The sequence below is a fragment of the Lampetra fluviatilis genome, chromosome 11, assembly GCF_964198595.1.
Source record: "Lampetra fluviatilis chromosome 11, kcLamFluv1.1, whole genome shotgun sequence".
Taxonomy (NCBI): Eukaryota; Metazoa; Chordata; class Hyperoartia; order Petromyzontiformes; family Petromyzontidae; genus Lampetra; species Lampetra fluviatilis.
The window spans coordinates 153,637-176,941 of NC_136285.1; the positions used below are offsets into that span (position 1 = coordinate 153,637).

Here is a 23,305-nt window from a genome sequence, read left to right on the forward strand (position 1 = left end):
ACAGACTCACTCATAGGGACTCGCAGTTCCATACATAGACTTACTCCAAGGTCTCTGCAAGTCTGTGTCTCAGTTTGTTTCTGTTTAAGTTTGTATCTGCGTGTCTGTGTCTCTTTGTTTATCTCTGCATTTGGTTGTGTGTGGTTAGTATTGAATAACTGTTATATATAACTCTCGAGTCGCCCATGGTGTCATGGGTGACTCAGCTGGGAATGTTTTCTCCTTACTGTAAGTTTAGGCATGAGTTGTGTCTGGGTGTGTGCAGTGCTGTGTGGCTTATCGGCATCAGTTTCCCCTTTCCATTGTCTCTGTGATTGTGAGTAGCGGTAGTGCAATGCAGCGACCCGTGTTCAATTCCCGCTCATAGCCAACACCAGTGACTATTACAGGAACCGGTCCTGTGCCTCCCCTAGGTCGACCCAGTCTCGAATGCGTGCCTGGTGCAGTGTGTAAACATCACCACTGGGGAGACAAAGGCAGCCGGGGGTGGTGCTGGCCACCCACTCCCTCGTGTGCAGTGACATGGCTCATAGGTGCTTGCTAACAGCACTTGCCCCAACAATCTGTTAAGGCTATACTGAGGATCTTTGTCTTGTTTTGTGTTTATTTCAATTGGATGGGTAAAGTGTGGTGGCGTGCAGTATGTTGGGGTACAGTAGTCTATGATTGGTGTTGTAGTTTGTGGTGTGGTTTGGTGTGTATTGTGTGGCACAGTGTATGGGAGTATGACTTGACGCAGTGTGAGGGTAAGTGCAGTGGGGTTGACCTGAGTAGGTGGGGGTGGGTGTGAATGGGGCCGGGCGTGTTGGGGTGGAGGTGAGGATGACGCGAGTGTGATTAGGGGGGTGTATATGTCTCTACATTTGTCTTTGCATGTAACAAGATAAGTGTGTACCGAGGTGCTGATAACCGCTTCACTTAGAACAAATTTACATCAGTAACTATGGTTGAAACACCCATTTAAGCTTGTGCTTCGAGGCCTCAGGGGGAAGAGGCATCAATGACGACTTCTGGAAAAACGGCATTTGGTGGAGCCAAACTTTACCGATCCTCGAGGAATTAAAAAAAAATACACTTCAGGAAAACGCTGAGGTTGGCTACGTGGAATGTCCGAATGCTTACTTTAGAGGAGAGGCAGAGGAGCGACGCTCACAATTACGAGCAGAGCGCCGAGCGTCTAAAACACAGAGTTGGCACATTGGGGAACACAGTTGGTGCATCTGCCAGTCATCTCAGTGAACCCATGGCAGCTGGGTATGTTCGGTATCCTGCCATCGGCCCTCCGACACTTCACGTGGCCTTAAAGTGCACCTAGCATGTCACAAGTGCCGTGGTAACGTCACTGCCACCTAGTGGTGAATGGCAGTTATAATAATCAGGCACATTGTCTATATCTTTGTTTCTGTGTGTCTCTGTGGCTTTAGGTGGACACACATATCCACGCCTCATCTTGTATGAATCAAAAACATTTGCTGAGGTTCATAAAGAGGGCAGTGAAGAGGGAAAGCGACGAGGTGGTGCACAGAGACCAGGGGAAAGAGCAGACGCTCAAACAGGTACCACACATCAACACGCACACCTGGCCCAACCACTGCTAACCATATAATAATACAGCAAGCTTCTCTACACATACCACACACTGAAGCATATACAGTACCTTATAACCCTACATTATACAACAACAGCAACCGCCATTTGCCACTAAGTGGCGGTGACGTCACCACTGTGCTTGTGCCAGGCTATGCGCACGTTGAGGCCACCTGAAGTGTCGAATGCCCGCGCTGGCAGGAGGTCACGGGGCAGACCCAGGTGCCACGTGTCAACTGACTGAGATGACTTGCCGATGCACCAGCTGCTCCTTATTGCGGTACCACGGGGTACCAAATAATACAAAATGGCCGAGGCAATTAAATATTTTATTTCTGGAACACTATTTTTTCCAGGGGTGTACTTAACTCCGCGTTCAATCCAAAATCAGTGCTACTCCGTGATGTCGAAACGCCAAACAGCATAAAATTATCCGTTCTCGAAAAATTAATAGTGCATCGTGTACAGCTCGTCGAGATGAGTCGAATGCCGCATCGCCGACCATCAACAGACAAAAAATGACTGCATCACATACATTATGCGAGTGCCGGGGTGCTATGGAACCCTGGGGCACCGCCCCCTACTATGCCAACTTGCTGTGTTTTAGCCGCCCGGCGCTCTGCTCATTGTGAGCATCGCTCCTCTGCCCTCCGTTGTTGTTGGAGGTCGACTGCCTCCAACTGCCCAGTAGCGTCCTTCACGAGCCTCCTCCACAGAGGCCGATCTTGACACCGCTGGTACCAGTCATCGGCAGGTCCACTCAGCTTCACATCCTCTTGTACCACATCACTCCATTTCTTCTCTAGCCTGTGCTCTGCCCATTTAGCCCCCTCTATCTGGCCGAACAAAAGCTGTTTAGGCATGCAGTGGCTGGGCATGCGGGCTACATGACCCAGCCAACGCAGCCTTGCCTGCCGGAGGAGCTCACCGATGTGACTTTGTCCAGATCTTTCAAGGATTTGTGAGGTCACACAATCCAGCCTGGTTAAACCCAGGATGGATCGTAGGCAGGCCAGCCTAATTGTTTCAAACTGGCGAAGATGTTCCATTAGGGGGGTCCACGATTCCCAAGCATAGAGAAGGGAGGGCATGACTAGCCAAGAACACCTGAAGCTTCGTATGGAGCGATAGACGAGGTAGCTTTCACACAGTGTTACGCAACCAATGAAAAGATAATGCCGCTCAACTAATTCAGAGTGTGACCTCTGCTGTCAAACCGGAGCCGGTCATGAGCACACTGCCCAGGTTTGGGAAACTTTCCACTCTCTCCTCAACTGCCCATCACCAATTGGGAGTTGTGGGGGTGGAGTGACTGATGGTACAAAATACCCAGGCAGGTGCTTAGTTTGGTGGGGCTGATAGTAAAGCCCCACCTCTTAGTGGCACGCTCCAGGTTCAGCAGCAGCATCTCCAACTCCTCCTCTGAGTGAGCAGCAATTACCAGATCATCGGCAAACATAACATCGTTGACCAATAGGGAGCATTCCTTGACCACACCCGGGCATCGATCAGCCTCCCATTGTATCTGTATCAGATGGAAATTCCTCCAGTACAGCCATCGAAGGCTTCACAAACTACGTGGTAAAAATAGATGTTAAATAATGTGGAAGCCAGAGGACATCCCTGTCACACCCCAAGGTGAACAGGGAAGGGCTCTGACTCCCGGCCACATAGTTTTACCCAGGCCCACTCACCATCATGAAGGTCCTTAATGATTGTGAACAAAGAGTCAGGGACTTTGACACTACGAAGAACAACCCAGAGTTCAGGCCTACTTGGTATCATCGGCCTTGACCAGGTCAATAAAGCAGAGATGTAGGTTTTGTTGGAATTTCGTACACCTCCGCTGTAGCAGGTCTGGACCGTGTACCCAACGCAGCCATTGCAGCTGCATGAGCCACAGTCCTAAACCTCGCCCATTTCCCCTCGACATCAGGGAGGAGTGGGGGACGATGCCAACCCCAGCCGCAAGCGATAATGAAATTCTCGCTTGCAACTTTCATCAGCTAGCTGAGACCAGGCCACTATGGGTTTCAATGGGGTCCTGGGTGTACACCCACCACCGGAGTGGAAGAAGGGCTGGCACTTCTTACAGATGATAGTCAGTGCGCGGATCAGCTCCACGGTAAATCCTGGTGTCAAGGACATGGGCCCGCATCCGCTGTTCCGTCACGAAATAGTCCAGCAGATGTTCTTGCTTGAACCCCGCATGCATCCATGATGTGTGGATGCGTCGATGCCCATGGGCTGCACACAAATCTAGCAGCCTCCTATCATTGTTATTGAGCTGATCTGGCCCATGCCTTCCAATCACTCCAGACCAGGTGCCAGCATCATGACCAACTCGGGCAATAAAGTCACCCAACAAGATGACTCTATTCCGAGGGGCCATTTTAGCTAGCACCCGTGACAGGAGGTTATAGAAGGCATCTGACTTATCGACCTTGCCTGCATCCCTCCACTGATGTTCATCTTCGGTGGGGGCATAAGTAACCAGGACCATCACTCCTCGCCTCTGATAGGAAAGCGAGCCCCAAGTAGCCTGGGCTTACAGCTTCCCACACCTCACGGCCATGCTCCCACACCCCCTTCATTCTTTTGTTCAGAAGAAGAGCCACTCCCTGTTGTTTGGCAGTCTCATGCCCCGAGTAGAGGACTGTCCACCCCTCATGGTGGCAGGAGCCAGAGCCGGTCCACCGGACCTCCTGAATACCACAGAGATCCAGGCGGTACCAGTTCAGCTCCCGACAGAGGAGTGGCAGCCTCTCCTCCGCAGTGAGCATTCGAACATTCCACGTGACCACCCGCAGTGGCTTTTTGCTGTTTCTGGAGGAACCCCGAGGGTGAGGATTCAATCTCCTGGCTCCGTCAAATGGGGTTTAGCCAGGAGATGTCATGGACACCAGTCCACCCGGGACCTCCGGCACAAGCTTAGTTAGATATGTTTGTCGTGGTTTAGTGGTACTTGGATTGAAGGTGGAGGGGTTACCAGCCCCTCGCACCCATCCAGAGCCCCCTTTGGCTGCTGTGGTGGCTACAAATGTCATGAGGTGAATGGCCAATCAAAATTTACCCTCCCCCCATGGCACTGCTCACCACAGCATTACCGTCCTCCTCCAACGAGGAGGTAGGGGGTTGTTTTGCCGAACTACAGTATATCTATTATACAATACGCTATATCAGCTACAATACAGTATAGGAATCCCCTACTATAAGTTGACGCATTTTGTGGTTTCACATATACGTTGCTGATGAATTGGGGAACATATTTCCTAATAACTGTAATATTTTGGATATGCGTAAAAAAAAAACTTTTTTTGCGCATTTTTTTAAACAAAGGACGCACGCGGTGAAAACAGACTAATCTGCAATGTGATACTATACTATACGCGCATCGCATGTTTTACGTGGGGGGAGGGGAGCCCTGTACGTGCTACTCGCTGTAACAGGACCAAATTAATTTGTGACAATGATAATTTGTGTGAATTTACAGGGGAAGCCAGTGGTCGTCCATGGATGGAATAGCAGCCCAAAAATGCCACCAATGGGCTTTTTTATCCACTAATTGTGACAGGAATCCAGTACTGATTTTTTAAAAATCCTCTGCTAGATCAATGCTTAATCACATAGACAGATGGATAATTTTGCTGCTGAAAAATCGTATTTGGGCAAAGTCACGCCCAATTCTTCCATATGTACACTACGTTATACGCTACGTAATATACATTACACTCTACACATCTATTTCACTCCATTATTCACATTGATATGGACAATTAGCCCAGCCATTACTATCTCAACAGTAACTCTATGCACAGTAATTTATTGTCACTCTTCGCTTAATGTCGGGGGTACGTTCCCGGTAAATGCAACAACGTTAAGTGAAACATTTTCCTATAAGAAACAACGTAAATAGGGGATGTTATGTCCTTGGGAAATTTCCTATCACACTTAAGAAAATAATAAACTTTTTTCACGTACGTATAAAAAAACTAATAATAACACTGGTGATTAAATGGAGCTATAAGTAGAGAAATGGTTAGGTTAACACCATTGATGCTTGTGGAGTGAGGTGTTGGAGCCACAGGGACACATCAAATGATTGTTGCACAACTTCTTCTTTTATAGGTCGAGTTGCTTGTAGCATTGCAAAGTATCAGTTGTTTTCCTGCACACTTAAGAACTGCCCTCTCTGCTTGCATCATCTTCACTAAAAATCTCCCATGCCTTGATTAAGATGTGGCAGATTTGAAAGTTGCAATGACACCCTAATTCACCACTTCATGGCTTTGGCTGGATCACCAGTAAACTGAGAGGAATGTGGCGTTGATTTTTATTTTAAATCCACACCGATAACAGGCGCTCCATATCACCGGCTGCAAAGCCGATAACAGGCGCTCCATATCACCGGCTGCAAAGCGGCGTAATGATTCTAATTTGCTTTTCAGTATGATTACCTTCCTACACATCGTGCCGCTTGAAGCAGTAGGATCACTTCTTGGTCTTTCAGCACTCGTGTTGAACAGGGTGGGTGAGTTGGTGGCCAGCACCAAAGACAAAGATCTCCCTGTAGCCCTTAGCAGACTATTGGAGCAAGTGCTGTTAGCAAGTAGCACCTGTGAAGGATGGCACGGCACACGAGGAGATGGGTGGCCAGCACCACACATGCCCAGTCACCTTTGTCTCCCAAGTGTCTACGTTTAATACACACCACACCAGGTATTAATTTGGGGCTGAGTCGACTTAGAGGAGGCCCAGGACCTGGTTCAATTAATCGCTGCCACTAGTGTTGGTAGGAGTGGCTGTGAGCAGCAACCAAACTCAGGTCTGCCAGGTTTGTAGCGCAGTGCACTAACCACCACTGCTCCCCACTCACTCTCACTCGCAACGATAACAACAACCGGCGTTCTCTAAGTGGCAATGACGTCGCCACAGTCAACTAAGATGATGGTATGCTGCCACGTGCTGTATCATTCCGCGTACTGTATCATACCGCTCACCTGTGCAGCCCAAGAAGACTTCCCATACAGTATGGCCGCGTAGAGATGTACTGTGTTGGTAGGGTTCGTTGTCTAGCAACGTACATGGTGCGCAGCCGCCTTGCTCTCCACTGTGGAAAGTAGTTGCCCACCGCCAGTGACGTAATAGCGATACCACGCGACGTTAGATACATACGTGAGTAGTGATTCATTGGTGACGTTGTAGCGATACAACGTTAAATGGGCCGACGTTAAGCGAGGAGTGACAAAGACTACAAACAGTAACACAGCACTTTTTGCTGATGATGAAGCTGATGATGCTGATGTTTATAATACTGTTGCTGCTGCTGATGATTCTGATTTAGGTGTTTGAAGACCTCAATCTGACTGCATTCGATCTCAGCGTGGACATGTTGGATGTGCATGCGGTAATACTGACTTGCAGATGCACAGACTTGCATACACCTAATATTTTCACAAAGGCTAACAGTCTGTCATAGAGCTGGTAGAGACACAGACTCGCGCTTCTACTCGCACTATTCACTCATCAATTTACGCAATTTTAATTGTACTGTTTCTTTCTGGGCACTATGTGTGTGTGTGATGTCTCAGGACAGGAACACATTTCACCGGTTTGATAAGTTCAATGCCAAGTACAACCCTGTGGGGGAGTCGATCCTCAGGGAGATTTTCATCAAGACTGACAACTGCATCGGAGGGAGATACTTTGCCCACATAATCAAGGTGAGAGAGATGCACGGGAGATGAGAGAAAGGGGATACAAGGAGTAAAGGAGAGGAGATAGAGTAAGAGATAAGAGGAGGCCGGGAGAAATGGAGAGATACACCGGGGAAGGGACATGGGCAGAGGGAAGAGATAACATGGGGAGGAGAGATACAGGAAGATAGAGAGAGAAATGAAGAGGAAGTTGATATCGAGGGAGGAGGGAAAGGATGAGTGAGGGAGGCAGAAGGCAAAAGGGAGACCGGGAAAGGGAGAAGTTGGGAGGAATAGATGGTGAGAGCGATGGAGACAGGAAAAGATGGAGTAGAAGGAAGAAGAGACACACGTGGAGAGGGGGAGATATGGGGTGAGATGGGAAGTGTCATCAAAAAAACACAAAGTGATGTCATTCACCATCTCTGCCATTCAAAGGTCACATGACTCGAAGTGCTGTCTCTCCCCCCCCCCCCCTTTACAGGAAGTAATGTCAGACCTGGAGGAGAGCAAGTACCAGAATGCCGAGCTGCGTCTCTCCATATATGGGCGCGAGAGGGGCGAGTGGGAGGGACTGGCGAAGTGGGCAGTGACTCACCGAGTCTACTCCCACAATGTGCGCTGGCTCATCCAGATCCCTCGCCTATAGTGAGTGAGCTTCCTGGTTACGGGGACCCTCCAAAGCAAGGAAAATGTATATAGGGGATCCACCCAAATTGGGTGCCTCACATAGTGTCCCTTTAATAAATATAGCATATTTTGTGAGCAAACACAGAAATAATAATAAACACAATTTATAACGCAAGTATATTTTGTGAATGGGACACAATGCTTTATGGAGAAGTTTAACAGACTTTCGCGACCAATATTATTCACAATATAGGTTTTCTGGGGTTAGATTGCGTAAATATAAATGTGTCGTTAAGCCCGCCACCACTCGACACAGCCAATTCATAAGGTTTGTCACGTAAACAAAACGTGCAAATTAGTTACTACTTTAGCACACCGGTGTGTTGGAGAGTAACCCACAACATTTACGATTCAAGTACCATTACGTTTTTCTGGGAATTACAACCAGCTTCATCAGCTGACGGCCAGAATTGTGGAGAAATCTTCCTCCTGTTTTTTGGTCTTTTGGTTGAGAACTCAGAGGCTTGGAACCAGAGATCAAAGTCTATCGCACGCAGCCTAAAGAGCTGAGAGCCAGACAGGTGACCCTTGAGCTGTTGCTTGCAGGTGGATGGTGATGTTTGGATGTGGCGTGGGCGTGTTTGCATTGGGAGGGAGTCCCAGATGGCCGGTGCAGCTATGGAGAAATGCTGCTCAGCCAAAATAGCCTTGGTTCTTGGTACAAGATGAGTGCAATGTTTGACGAAATTCATTGGAGGAATGGGCTTTTGTATGGTCATTGGAGCCAGAATTGGAATCAGTATGGTGGGAGACCTTGAATATGAGCCCCGATGGCACAGCAATTTTTTTACTGTGTTCCTGATGCTATGGTGAGCCGGTGCAGAGTTCTTAGCGTAGCCATGGAAGACACATGGCCATGCCTCCTAATGATGAGAACAGCGGTGACAGTTTGTTTCCAAGCTGTTGTAGTTTTCTGAGGTGTTTTTTCCCTAAAAGTTCCCGAGGTAAGGATGGCCGTAATCAAGCGAGAGCCAACGATACAACAAGCCCCCCGAGTGCTTGCAGCGGCCGGAGTCAACGTTGGGGCGGATGTGCCGCCACGATGGCCTGAGACGGTGATTACGTGTCTCTTTATTTTGCGTTCAGGACATGCTTGTCAATGGAGAAGGAGGAGTCAAGTTGATGCCGAGGATTTTTCAGATGATTTGAGAGGCTAAATGTGGAGCCAGCGATTAGTAGAGTTTGAGGGAACGACACCCGTGTTGGACCATAGCCTGGTGCCTTGGAAAAAGAGCCCACGGACATGTCCAGGTTAAATTGGTGATTAAACCGATACCAGTGCTGTAAGAGGTATAACTCGCAAGGTTAAGTGGACCCAGGTCTGAGGTTGGAGTGGCTGTGATCATTAATTCTGGGACTTTTGATGAGGCGACTGATTGGGAAGATGTAGGCCGAGAAAAGTAAACGAACCAAGGATGGATCCCTGAGTGACACCTGCGTTGGGTTTGACGACTGGGATTGAGGACTTGCCAACCTTGACGTAGAACCTTATGTCAGAGAGGTAAGATGCAAGCCACTGTGGAGCTGTGGCATTGATGGTGAAGTTAGATTCTAAGCTTTGAATCAAAATCTGATTTAAAGCGTCAAAGGCGACAGAAATGTCAAGGCTGATGATAGAAACAGGACGAGTGTGCTGGGTGGCAGGCAGACAGAAGAGGGCAATAGTTGAGGGTTGAAGTGATGTCATCTTTGAATCGGACAAGTGTGAGGCACTTAAGTTTGGAGATGGATGATACATTTTTGATGGGGTGGTAGTTTTAAGGGTCATCAGCGTCTGAGTCAGGTTCTTAAATGGAGGTGTCACTTGGCTCAATGTATGTAAGAGAGGGGAAAACACTCGTCTGGAAGGAGGAATTGGCAAGGTGAAAAACTATCATTACCAATTTGTTAGTGCACTGCCTAAAAAAGTTAATGGTAAGATATTTAGGGGAGAAGTTTTAGTCCAGGTGTTGTCGATTAGATTGAGAACTTCTAGGCATATAACAGGTGAATTCGATGAGAGAATCAAATGAGGGAGTGAAAGAAGTAATGGCTGGGGTTTGATCTTGACAGACCGAAGGAGACATCGTGATGGTGTAGGCGATGCTGGTGAGTTTTGTCAAGAAAGCGACTATACTTAAAAGGAAGCGAAGATTCCGGTGATCGCACACGGTCACCATTTATCAGCGATGGAGAATTGGCGTGAAGTATAGAGCAGAGTTGACGTGGGTCAGTTGGCCGCAGAGATGTGATCGTTTGTGTGAAGTGCGCCAGGCCACGATGAGCTTTGTGGGTGGTGGCTCTACCAGCGAGGCGATGTGTAGCATGATCAGCTTTGAAACCAGAGGTGAGAAGAAGATTCGGCATGGTGAGGTTTAAGGAGCCAAGATTGCGAGAGTTGTCGGTGATTGTTGGAGTAACTGGGCAATAAATGGTAATAATGGAGTTATGAGACTGGGACAATTCCTCATAGTTGGACTTGACAATTGGATACGTGCATGATTATTATATGATGCTGATGACAGACTTGTCTCTCCTTTGTCACCCTATGTCTCACCCCATGTCTTCCTTTCTGCCCATGCCTCTGTGCAGTGATGTGTACCGCAGTCGGAATCATCTGGAGAGTTTTGAGGAGATGCTGGGAAACATTTTCCTCCCTCTCTTTGAGGTGTCGATTGCTCCACAGAGGCACCCGGAGCTGCACCTCTTTCTCCAGCACGTGCGTGCCTCCCCACATCTCCTCACGTCTCCCGGCGTCTACCCGTATCTCTACCTCTCCATGTATCCCTGTCTCTCCCTCTCTTTCCCCATGTCTTGCCTTGTCTCTCCATATCTCCCCTTTTGCCGTTTTTTCGTGTATCTTTCCGTGTCTCCCCTTGTCTGTATCCTGGTGTGTCTCCGTGTCTCGTTGCATCTCCCCGTGTCATCTTTCTGTCTTCCTCTCTCATATCACGTCTTCCCCCCTCGCCCTATATGTCCCAGTGTGTTTCCGGTGTCTCCCTGTATAGCTTCGGGTCTCTCCATATATTTCAGTGTGTCTCCTAGTTACTGGATTTTACAGTGTGGACTTGGGGCCCCAATGTCTCATTGTGTCCCCATGTTCTGCCCGTTCAACACAGGACTATTGAATGTGGTCTGCTGTATGGAAATTGCTGGTAATTTACAAGATAATTAGCATTAACATGTAGGTTATTGTAGTCAATAAATTGATATGTTGATTTTTATCTTAGGCCTTGTGGTAGTTTTATGCCAAAATTCTTGTCACTCACCCTCCACCACCCAACGAGATTGTCACATTTCCAAAGATATTATTTGTGCTTTCCGATGTATTGATCAAATTATGACCAATACAACTCCTCACCGGTGGCTGAATACTTTCGATGGCTTAATGTAACATCAGCATATGGCGACATTTCAATCAAACTGCTTAGAGCTTTTAAAAGTAAATTAAACTCTCACATGGAGTGGCTGCTTCAGCTGACTCTGCTCTCCGGCTGTGACATCAATAACTGCGAAGCATTAGTCATTTATTTGTAATTTGGGTATAGATAATTTTAATGTCATTATACGCGTGCAGTTTATACAATTTGCGGATTAACCGTGCACTTGAGATTTTGATATTAATAACTCATGGATTTTCCCTTGAGCCCAAATTAATAATCTAAAAACAGTTATACATTGTTATTTTTGGAAATGTTTATGACAAATCATAAGTGCTTAAACCGAACAAATATTTGCTCCGGTTAATCCGAAATCCACGTGATTGCTGCTACGGTAGAGTAGTTGCATACCTTTACAACAGTGGGCAGAGTTTGTTTGATTTTGATTGGCATGGCTCTGCTATCCACTTAGTGGGCCAAGTCTTCTGCGCGGGAGCAGGAAAGTGTTATTACTGAGCACGTGCATCGATCAATCGATCGTTAGTATTCATTCTAAATCAAAAGAGTAACAATCAAAATCATCAGTTGTGCTTCATTTTGAGTGATTTATCCGATCAGTTATTTTGTGAGTTTTCATTTATATGTAGCGACATCATTGAACGCTCTATGTAACCGCCGCTACTTATGGCCTATAGTAACGGCCTTGGGTCAACAGGGGGCAGAAGTGAGGCCGTTGGGCCAAGGTTAACCCCAATGTAGCTCTGGACCAGGGGTACAGACCCCAGGCCCCTCCGGACGGTTTCAGAAGGGAGGAGTGGCCAGGGCGGAGTAAGCCAGAAGCCGGTATAAAAGCCGGTCCCCTGAACGGGACCGGCAGTCGTCGTTCACCTGAAGACTCAAGAGCCACCCTGGAGTTGCCACCTTGAAGACCCGAAGCGAAGAGCCCAAAGGACTGAACACAAACCTCTGGCTAGGGTCGGGCAAAAGCTTAACCAGTGAAGAGGCTAGAGCATAACCAGTGTTAGGCAGGCTAGCCGGAGGAAATACCTCCCTAAGTATCGGGTGGAAGGGGCCGTACCCCTTTTTGTTATTGTTATGTTATAATAAACGTGTTGCCTCCAGACGAGAGAAGTCTCCGCAAGTTTTATACTCACTACATAAACATTTTAGTGGTTTTTTGAATCGAGATCCATGTAAATATATTTAGATTTTCCACGATTTATTATCTGCGGCCATCTTCCTTGTCTACTACATTTAGAAATACATTTAATTGATTTGCAAAGAAGACTATTGAAACGGATTTCTTAAAATAACAAAAAAACTATAAGGATAGGTCTTCTTGGTTCATTCAGTAAAGTCACGTAGAAGGGAAATAATAAAATAATAACATATTAAAACATAATCAAATACAATTCTCACGACGTTTCGGCCACAACGCAAGCAGCCGTCCTCAGGTGAAGAACAGGTCTGTTGGAAAGACAGCGTCTGAATGAACACCACCAAGCTTCGCAGCGTATATTTAAGATGGGTTACAGGAGGAAGGGCGCCTTGACAAAGGAATTTGCATATCAACAGAGGAATTTAGCATATTTATGGAAAATGCAGATATGGGATTAGTCACTACTTGTGGATGTGTAAGAGAAAGAACCAAGAAGATGAATCCTTGCAGTCACGAAAGCTTTAAATCGAAAAATAAGAATAGGCTTTACACTTTCTGGCAATTAAGCAGGAGATGTTAAAATGTTCAAACACCAAATAGATACCTATTGCACGGCATCAAGTCTGTATTAACCACACATACTTGTGGAAAACCAAGCAAACAAACATGCTCTGATAATATATACATTGTCTTTGAAACGGATTGGCCTACACCAGAGGCAGCCTTCTTTATGGCCTTGCCTCACCAGTGCCAGACTAATTTTTTTTCAATAGCGCATACTTGTCAACTCATACGGTTTACCCGTAATTTTATACCGGGAAATTTTCAGGCCTATACAGCGTACAGCCGTTTCAATATGAGCAAATGTTTTTTTTCTCCCTTGTGATGGGACATTTTCAGATGAACTTTGAGATTTATAAAGGCACGGGGTAACCAATGAGGTCTGAGTTGGTCTATAATAAGGTAGGCACTGATAAAGGGTTGACAGATATGATAACGTATCCCACTACTATTTCTGTCCTCGTCCTTAAAACCCTAACCACCATCCTCCTCCCCCTTCCCGTTCTAAACCTCGCCCCTCCCTTTTCCTGTCCTCACGCTTCCTTGCCATTCCTTCCTCTCCCCAACACTCAAATGCCATCCCTTTTCCCCATCATACTAATGTACAAATTTTTTATTCTTGTAAAGTGCTTTGACTCAAGCGTGAAATAAAATCCTAAAAATATAAGATACTGGGAAAAAGGTCCCAATAGATTACAATTATAATAGCCCAGAAATGTCCATAACATGCGTTACGTCACTCCACATGCCATTCCCCCCCCCCCCCGTCATTAATAATAAAATAATGAGCGGGTGGATTTTCACACTCAAGCGGAAAAAGGTCGAGCGGAAAGATATTTTAACGCAAATTCGCTTTAAATTGTACGCTCCTTTATTGCAAGTTAATCAAATAAATAATTATACGCAGCAACACAGTGTATTTGGTGTTTTTATTTATTTCTTCAGCACTTGAAACAAAAGGTAAGTAATTTTTTTGCTTCTAAACTCTTTGGTTCTTTATACCTACGTGACTTTACCGAAAGAACCAAAGAGTATGGATTCCTTTCCATTTAAAGCTTTCGTGACTGCAGGGATTCATCTTCTTGGTTCTTTCGGTAAAGTCACGTAGCAGGGAAATAATAAAATAATAAAAATAAAACATAAAATACATTGTTTTATTTTTATTATTTTTTTCGGTAAAGTCACATAGAAGGGAAATAATAACATAATAAAAAGAAAACAATAAGATACATTATGTTTTATTTTTATTATTTCCCTTCTACGTGACTTTACCGAAAGAACCAAGCAGAAGTATGGATTCCTGCGGTCACGAAAGCTTAAAATCAAGATTTTGCTTCTAAATTATGATAAAATAAATACATGTCTCCGTCATTTTTCAGACATTGTATCGATTTTAAATTGAATACAACCCCAGCGAGTGAAATCACAAGAAAACGTAAATGTACATTTTAAATATTACAGCTTCTGTCCTAGGATGGCCAAAAGGCTAATTTAAGGTCAGTCACATGAAGTGAGGTATTTTATGACAGAGTTTGGTGCAAGCATCAGTGCCATTAATACAGTACTACAGTGAAATGCAGTGTAGTGTTTGATGACATTCTTTCGTGCAAGATCCACTGCCATTAAATGTATTCACGATACTATTATACTGTGCTCAATTTTATCGGAAATATTACAGCTTCTGTCCTAGGACGTGCAAAAGGCTAGTCTTTAAATAATATCTTAAAATGTGACAATCTGGTTGGGTGATTGAGGATGAGTGACTAGAACTTTGATGTAACATTTCCACGGGGTTTAACTCAAATAAATACGGATCAAGTTTAAAGCGGTTAGATGTAGCTGAAACCTGGATAGCGTCACATGCGCCAAATGCGGTGAAGATGGACACCACACTCCATGTGTGCTCTCCGAGGTTCTTCAATTTGTGAAGTAGTTCCAGTCAGGTTATGTCTTATCACAACTCTGGCTGTCACCTGATGAGGCTGGTTGTAATTACCGGCAAAATGTCATACTCTGAATTGTAAATGTTGTAGGTTTACTCTCTAACACACCAGTGTGCTGAACTAGTAACGAATTGGCATGTTTTGTTTAGGTGACAAACCTTACTAATTGGCTGTGTCGGGTGGTGGCGGGTTTAACAAAACATTTATACGTATGCAATCTAACCCAAAAGCCTCCATTATGGGTCTTTTAACTTGTACTTTATTTATCTTCAACACAATATACAACCTACAGCACATACCAACTTGTGGGAATTACTCTGTTTAGATACCCTGAGCTCTATCTTGCCAGCTCCCCTTGTCCACTTCTCCACCCTTCTCCAACTTTCTCTGTCTCTCCACCAATCCCCATCACCTCCCATAACTGTCCTCTGACTCCCCCATGTATATTTCACTTCTCCCATCCATGATTTTTTCATATTAATCTCTCCAATCTGATTTGAAGTGTTTCACCACCGTAAAATCAGACTGTGTGCTCACACGTCAGCTCTCTATGTGATGGGTCGCCAATGGGAATTGAGCACTCCTTATTTCAACTCAGTTCAATAGATTCAGTGAGTGTCGATTTGTTGTTTATTCGTTGAATAGGATTCATTTCTCAGTGCCCCTTCCAAATTGGCAAGTGAGGTGATCGACTTTTGCTGATCACATTAGTTTGAGTCTTTATCTTTGATTTTGCATCAGTAGATTTATTTACTGGATAGCTAAATTCGATCTACCATTGTATTTCTGTACAACGGAGTGAGTCTAGTTTTTGTATGAGCGTGGGTGTCTGAGTCTGTGTATCTTTGTGCGAATCTGTCTGTGAGTATGCATGTCTCTATGTGAATTGTGTCTACACATCTCTGTAGGTCTCTGTGAGTGTCTCTATGCACCACTGTTTGTATGTGAGTTTGTGTGTCTCTGCACTTATTTGCATTTATACACATCCACTTTTTGTGTGACAGTTCCAGCAATGTTGTTGATCGGTTATTGTTGTCGCGTGACCGCTATACAGTCTGTGGTGACCTAAACTGTCCAGGATTTTCAAACACATGCTTCCTTGTCTCCAGGTGACTGGGTTTGACAGTGTGGATGATGAGTCGAAGCCAGAGGAGGGCGTGTTCACTGTGAACAGTCCGCTGCCCGGGCAGTGGACTCAGAGCAAGAACCCCTCGTACTCGTACTACCTGTACTACACCTATGCTAACATCACCGTGCTCAACCACCTGCGCCGGTGAGTTCCTCAGAGTTCTTGCGAGTCCCTGTTAGACTCTGTGAGATCCACTGAGACTGTGTCTCAGAAGTGAGTCTCTATGTCTCTGTGTAAATGTGTGTCGATGCATCTACGCTGGTTTCTGTGTTCGTCTGCGTATATCTGTGAATCTCTCTGAGTGAGTGTCTCTGTGCATGTCTGTGGGTCTCTCTGTCTTTAAGTGATTGTGTGTCTCTGTGAGTCTATGGGTCTCTTTGTGGGTCTCTGTGAGCCTGTGAGTCGTCTGTGTGAGTCTGTAGATCTCTTTCTGAGTCTGTCGGTATCTGTGTGATTATGTCTCTTGAGTGGGTCTGTATTTGAGCCTGTGGATCTTAACTCATCGTTTGAGTGAGTCTCTGCATCTGTGAGTCTGTGAGTTTTTGGGTCTGTGTGAGTGTCTCTGAATGAAGCTGTGTCTCTGTGTGAATCTTGTGAGTCTCTCTGAGTCTATCGCTGAAGGAGTCTCTGTGCCTTGATGTGAGTCTGTGTCTTTGAAGTCATCACCACTCCCGATGCTGGCTGCACTTGCAAATAGTCCTACAATCCGACGCAAGAACGAATGTCACATTGAGAGAATAAAAAAAATAACCTAACGAACACAACACTACCTCATTTACAAAGATCTTAACTATCCACCACCACCTATACGAAAAGCATGCTGATCGTTCTGGAGAACAGCAGAGGCTCTTCTGGGGTCGAACATCACTCCAGAGGAAATGTGGCATCACCGATGGGCCAGTGTAGATAAAACAAAAATTTGAAGATACCATTGCCGAATCTCCTGGCTTCCCACAATCAATGGTTTATTATAAACCACATCAGGGCTTCTCATGTGTGATATGGATCATTTGTGATGCATAAGCGGCATAATAGACAATCCACACTGCAATTGTGGTGCACTTCAAACAGTGGACCACATCGTAAACAGTTGCCTGTTATATTCACTTTCCGGCAGGACAATAAAAGTTAATTTTGCATCAGTAGATTTTCTTTACTGGATATCTAAATTCAATCTACCCTTGTTTTATATACAGCAGAGTAAGTACATCTGTGGTTTGTGTCTGTGGTTGTCTTCATGAGTCCGTGGGTCTGTTTGTGAGTGTGTATCTCTGTGTGAGTCTGTCTACGTACCTGCTGTAGGTCTTTGTGTGAAGTTTGTGGATATCAGGAATATGATTGAACACCTAATCTTTTGCAACCAATATTTAAGTACTTTATTATTTTGTGATTTAATTTACGCTAATTACGCTGTATGCCAAGAAAAAGTTTGTAAACCCCTTAGGATTTTCACATTTTACAGATTTCAAACCTAAAATGTTATGAAATCTTAATCTAAGTCCTAATAATAGATAAAGATAACCTGATTAAATAAATGACACAAAAACATGATCCTCTTTCAACGTTTATTCCTCTTCAAATGATTCTACATTCAATAACCATGTGTGATAAAGTATGTGAACCTTTAGATTCAGTAACTGGAGACACCCCCTTGGGCAGTAATGACTGCAACTAAAGTGATTCCTGTAACTCCTTCAACTCGGTGATATGTACGGGTTGCCTTGCATGGACAGCTCGCTTCAAGTCCTACCAAAACATTTTGATGGGGTTTAGGCCATTAAAATACGGAATTTCTTTTTCCGCAGCCATTCTTTTGTAGATCTGCTTGTATGTTTAGGATGATTGTGTTGCTGCAAGACCCACTTTCGGTTCAGCTTCAGGTCATGGATGGATGGCCTGACATTCTCCTTTATAATCTTCTGATACAATGCAGTGTTTAGTTTTCGCCAAACAACGTTTCTCATTGAAGCCTAAAAGATCTACCTTTGACTCATCTGTCCAAAGAACATTGTTCAAGACGTCTTGTGTGGATCATCTATGTGCTCTTTGGCGAATGTCAGACAGGCAGCAATGATCTTTTTGGAGAGCAGTGGTTTGTTCTTTGCTATCCTCCCATAAACACAAAGCTTGTTCAGTCTTTCTCTGATAGTCGAGTCATGAATACTCACACTAGCCGAGACGAGAGTGGTCTGCAGATCCTTGGATGTTTCTCTGGGATGCTTGTGACTTCCTTGATGATTTTCCAGTTCTTGGATCGATTTTGGTAGGATGACTGCTCCTGCGTAGAGTGACTGTGGTCTTGAACTTCCTCCATTTGTATACTATCTGTCTTGACAGTTGATTGGTTGAGCCCCAAATCCTTAGAAATGGTTTTGTAACCCTTTCCGAACTAATGAGCATCTATAACTCTTTTTCTGAGGTCCTCAGAGATTGATTTGATTGTGGCATGACTTGTTTCCGCACACCTGTATGGTGAAGACCAAACTCACAAACTTTCTGATCTTTATATAGGGTGGAGCCTCCCAAACTCACCCCTGTAGATTTATCTAATTATTTAAACACCTGATTCTAATAATTCCCTCAATTGAGCAAATTAAATCAGGGCTTCGTTTAATTTTTCACATACCCTGGACCTTAATTATTAATTGTTTAATTCATACATCATTTTGTTACAAAAGACACGGAATTGGTTAATTTCAACTCTATTTGATATTTAAGAAAAACGGGCTTTGATTCAAGAAGCCTATCATTGTAAAACTATGGCATTTCCATAATTATCATTGGGGGTAAACAAACTTGGTGGCTTCTGGGGGGGAGGGGGTGCCGGATTTTCAAAAACTCCGGCTAATCACTAATCATTATTTAAAAGTGTTTTTTATTCACATTCTTGCATGACATTACATTTTTAGGTGTTATATGCTTTTTGTTTGTGTTCTAAATATATTAACTATGTAATTGGCATAAATAAACAGAAATAGACAAAAATAAACATCTTATTTTAATCAGTTACTGTGCTGTGTATCATGTACTGTATATAATATTTAACGCCGAAATCAAGCAAAGCTACTTTTTTCGTCACGCACATGGTGCCGATCGCCGTAATGGTTACAGCATTTGGAGTAGTTTTGCCGGTTTCGTCAGATTGGGCCGGAACCGCCGGATAATTTTGGAAGCCGGATAATCACGCACAGGATAATCGATGATCACTATAATTCACAAGCTTGGTGTAGTATTTTGTTAACCAGACTGGATAATAAGATTAGTACGAGTGTAGGGGTATAGCGCTGGCTGCTGGCGGAAAAGGGTAACTGCGGTTGTATGGCAGTACTCGCGTCAGCAGGCCACAGTATATACGAGAGGGGGACATCTAGGGGAAAGGTCATAGAAGGGGCCCATCGGGGAGTCCCGGGAACCCGCTAGTAGGTTCCAGAAGGGGGGCGTGGCCGGGGCGGAGCAAGGCCATGCTGGGAGCATAAGAGGGGGCCCTGAGCGGGAGCTTAGGGCTGTTGCTGGAAGTGGAATCCCCATCGTGGCTGTTCAAGACCATCGTCGTCTCCATTTTCACCATCCCGCGGTGCTGTTAGACAGGCTACCAGTTCTAAGTAGTACTGCCGACAATAGATGGTCTTAATTATAATAGTGTGCACCCACGTAGGGTGTGTATATATCCCGATGGTGCTTGTTAAATAAATAAATGCCTCCAAGTATTACTGTCTTCGATATGTGTCACTACACGATGATAAAAGAACACCATAGGAACATCAAATACTCAAACACCATTGTCAGCAGTTGCGGAACATGCCTGCCAACAAGGACGTCCAATTTATTTGTATAATGTTGATGTACTATGAATAGCTAAATACTATTGGCCAAGAGAACCCACCTGACAGCTATAGGCGGAGTAATGCTTGGAAATGCATTAAGTATTTATATCACAACCTGAATAGAATATTGTGTTCACATTATTGATATGAACAGCATTGTTAACTTTACTCACCAATTTAGTATTACTCATGAACTATGGCTAACCTGTATCGCCACCATTATATTTGCATATCTAAAAATATACAATTCAACAGAACACAACGTATTGAAATATATTCAACTTCATGTATCACTTCCTGTCACTTCCTGCTATTTTCTGGGTGCATATTGATGACATCGCACCACCTCTTGAAGGCCCAAAGACTGGTTGACTTTTTCAGATTTCTGGCATCTGCTTGATGATGCTGGTTTTAATTACCAGTGAAGCGAGGAATCAAATTATTAAATGTTTTTCATTTCTCTCCAGCACACTACTGTGCTGAAGCAGTAGTGCATTGGCACTTTCATTCATGTTAACAATTTGTTAATTGGCTGTGTCGGGTTGTGGAGGGTTTAATAAACAATATTTAACTTTAGACGATCTGAACCAAAAATCAATTATCAATCAGCAATACGATTCTTAACTATCGGGAGAAACTGCCCAGATTGGCTGCCTTGTTAGAATGTGTGTGTACCTCTGTCCCTCTGTGTGTGTGTGTTTCTGAGCGTGTGTATATTAGGCGGGGAGCTGTAGTGTAGTGGTTAGCACGCTGCACTACCAACCTGGCAACCCGAGTTCGATTCCTGCTCACAGCTAACACCAGCGACGATTATCTGAACTGGTGCCGAGCTTCCCCTAGGTTGACTCGGCCTCAAATGAGTACCTGGTGTGATGTATAAACATCGCCACTAGGGAGACAAAGCCGGCTGGGCGTAGTGCTGGCCACCCACTCCCTCGTGTGCCGTGCCGGCCTTCATAGGTGCCCGCTAACAATACTCGCCCCAACAGTCTGATAAGGCTATATGGGGAATCTTCGTCTTTTGTATCTCTATGGGGGGTGATAGTATTGTGGCTATCGCACACGGGAATCTGAGTTCATTCCCACTCGCAATCAATAACAGTGGCAAATATATAAACCAGTCCTTGGCCTCCCCTCGGTCAACTCCACCTCAAATGCATATCTGGTGTGATATTTTAATCATTAGCACTGAGGAGACAAGGACATAGTGTGGGCTACCTACCCACCCCGTGTGACCCTCTGCTCACAACCTTCATGATGGCGGCAGGCCCAGGTAAAGCTGCCTGGCCTGGAGTCAGAGCCATTTCTTCTCCTTGGAATAAACAAGGATATCCTCTGGCTGCTATATTTAACATATTTTGACCAGGTGGTCCAAGAAGCGTTCCATGGCTGTACCAGACGAATTTCCACCTAGTACAGATACAATGGGTGGCAGATTGATGCCTTGGTAGAGTCAAGGGATGGCTCCCTATTGGTCAACCATGTTAAGTATGCTGATGATCTGGTGATTTATGCTCACTCTTGAGAAAGAGTTGGAGGCTCTGCTGCTGAACCTGGAGCATGCTACTAAGAGATGGGGGCCTTAGCATCAGCCACACCAAAACTAAGCACCTGCATGATTATGTGTCATCAAATACTCCACCTCTTCAACTCCCCATGAGTGATGGTCAGTTGTCAAGAGAGTGGAGAAGTTTCCATACGCGGGCAGTGTGCTTATATGACTAGCTCCAGTTTGGCTGCAGAGGTCTAAAAATCAGTCTGGCAGAATTTTATTTTTTATCAACTGTAACGCTGATGTGTGGAGGCTACCTGGCCCTTTGCTCCATACGAAGCTTCGGGTCTTCTTGTCCACAGTTATGCTCTCTCTTCTCTATGCTTGTGAATATTTAGACTGGCTTGCCTGCGATTTATGCTGGGTTTAATTAAACTGTATCGTGCGACGGGCTTGCAGATCCTTGAAATATCTGGACACAGTGCCATCGGTGAACTCCACTGGCAGACAAGGCTGCGTTGGATGGGTCATGTACCCATTCCCAAGCAACTTCTGTTTGGCTGGCTACAGGGACTAAACAATCATGGCATGGGCTGGAGAAGAGATCAGATGATGTGGTACAGGAGGATGTGGAACTGAGTTGACTTGCCAAAGACTGGTACCAGTGGTGTCAAGATCACCTCTGGAGAAGGCTCGTAAAGTACGCTACTGGCCAATTGTAGGCATTCACTAACAATAACGGGTGGGCAGAGGAGTGATGCTCACAACGAGCGGAGTGCCGGCCGGCTAAAACGCAGCAAATTGGCACAGTGGGGTGCACATGGGATGCATCTGCCGGTCATGTCAGTCATTCCACCCATGGCACCTGAGTCTGTCCTGTAACCCCCTCAACACTTCACTTGGCCTCAGTGCACTTAGCCTGGCACAAGCGTTGTGATGACGTTGCCACTACTTAGTGGCGAGAGGCAGCTGTTGTTGTCCCTGTGTGTGTGTATAATAATTACGTTTGTCTCTCCCCTGTTACTTCCTTTGTGTGTGTGTCTCGAAGCATTTCTCTCTGTGTCCCTGGTTGACCTCTGTGTTTGAGTGTTCCTCTATCGCTCTCTGCCCTTGTCTCCCTCTCCCCATTGCTCTTTCACCACATGCAGGGAGAGGGGTCTCTCTACATTTGTGTTTCGTCCCCACTGTGGAGAAGCGGGACCAGTGCACCACCTTGTGTCCGGGTTTCTGCTCGCAGAGAACATCTCACATGGACTGCTCCTACGCAAGGTGCGCACGCAAGGAGAAACACAGAGGGAGAAACACAGAGGGAGAAACACAGAGGGAGAAACACAGAGGGAGAAACACAGAGGGAGAAACACAGAGGGAGAAACACAGAGGGAGAAACACAGAGGGTGAAACACAGAGGGAGACATGGAGAGAGAGACACGGAGAGGGAAAGCGAGCGAGAGGGGGGAGCTAGATACAACCGGGAGAGAGACATGGTGAGAAAAACAGAGAGAGATACAGTGAGAGAAATATACAGAGGGATTCACGGAGAGAGATATGGGGAGACGGATTAATGAAGAGGTGCATGGGGAAAGACGCAGGGAGAGGAGCTGGGGAGAGTATGAGACACAGAGAAGGGGGACAAACGAGAGAGAGAGGGAGCAAGACAGAGACAGATACACATGGAGAAAGACACAGGGACATGATGAGTCGGAGATAGAAGGGTGGGGAAAGATGTGGAGAGAGATAGACACGGACAGAGGCATGGGTGGGGAGAGACACGTGAACTCGGAGCTCCTGAAGAACATTTCTGTTATCAAGATACCTTGTTTCATCCTAATTGCTCTAATTACAAGAGTGATTTTAAAGAAGTGTTA

General features: G+C 45.3%; 1 protein-coding gene across 5 annotated transcripts in view; it reads left to right on the forward strand.

The window, feature by feature from the left end:
* Nucleotides 1-23,305, forward strand: part of AMPD2 (adenosine monophosphate deaminase 2) — a 48,397-nt gene that overhangs the window by 14,476 nt on the left and 10,616 nt on the right. For all 5 annotated transcript variants that reach the window (XM_078860764.1, XM_078860762.1, XM_078860766.1 and 2 more), the window contains exons 9-15: nucleotides 1,425-1,556; nucleotides 6,932-6,994; nucleotides 7,179-7,310; nucleotides 7,768-7,931; nucleotides 10,545-10,671; nucleotides 16,105-16,268; nucleotides 22,589-22,709. In XM_078860764.1, the coding sequence (XP_078716890.1) occupies nucleotides 1,425-1,556; nucleotides 6,932-6,994; nucleotides 7,179-7,310; nucleotides 7,768-7,931; nucleotides 10,545-10,671; nucleotides 16,105-16,268; nucleotides 22,589-22,709 (903 nt within the window). The remainder of the gene's footprint in view (nucleotides 1-1,424; nucleotides 1,557-6,931; nucleotides 6,995-7,178; nucleotides 7,311-7,767; nucleotides 7,932-10,544; nucleotides 10,672-16,104; nucleotides 16,269-22,588; nucleotides 22,710-23,305) is intronic.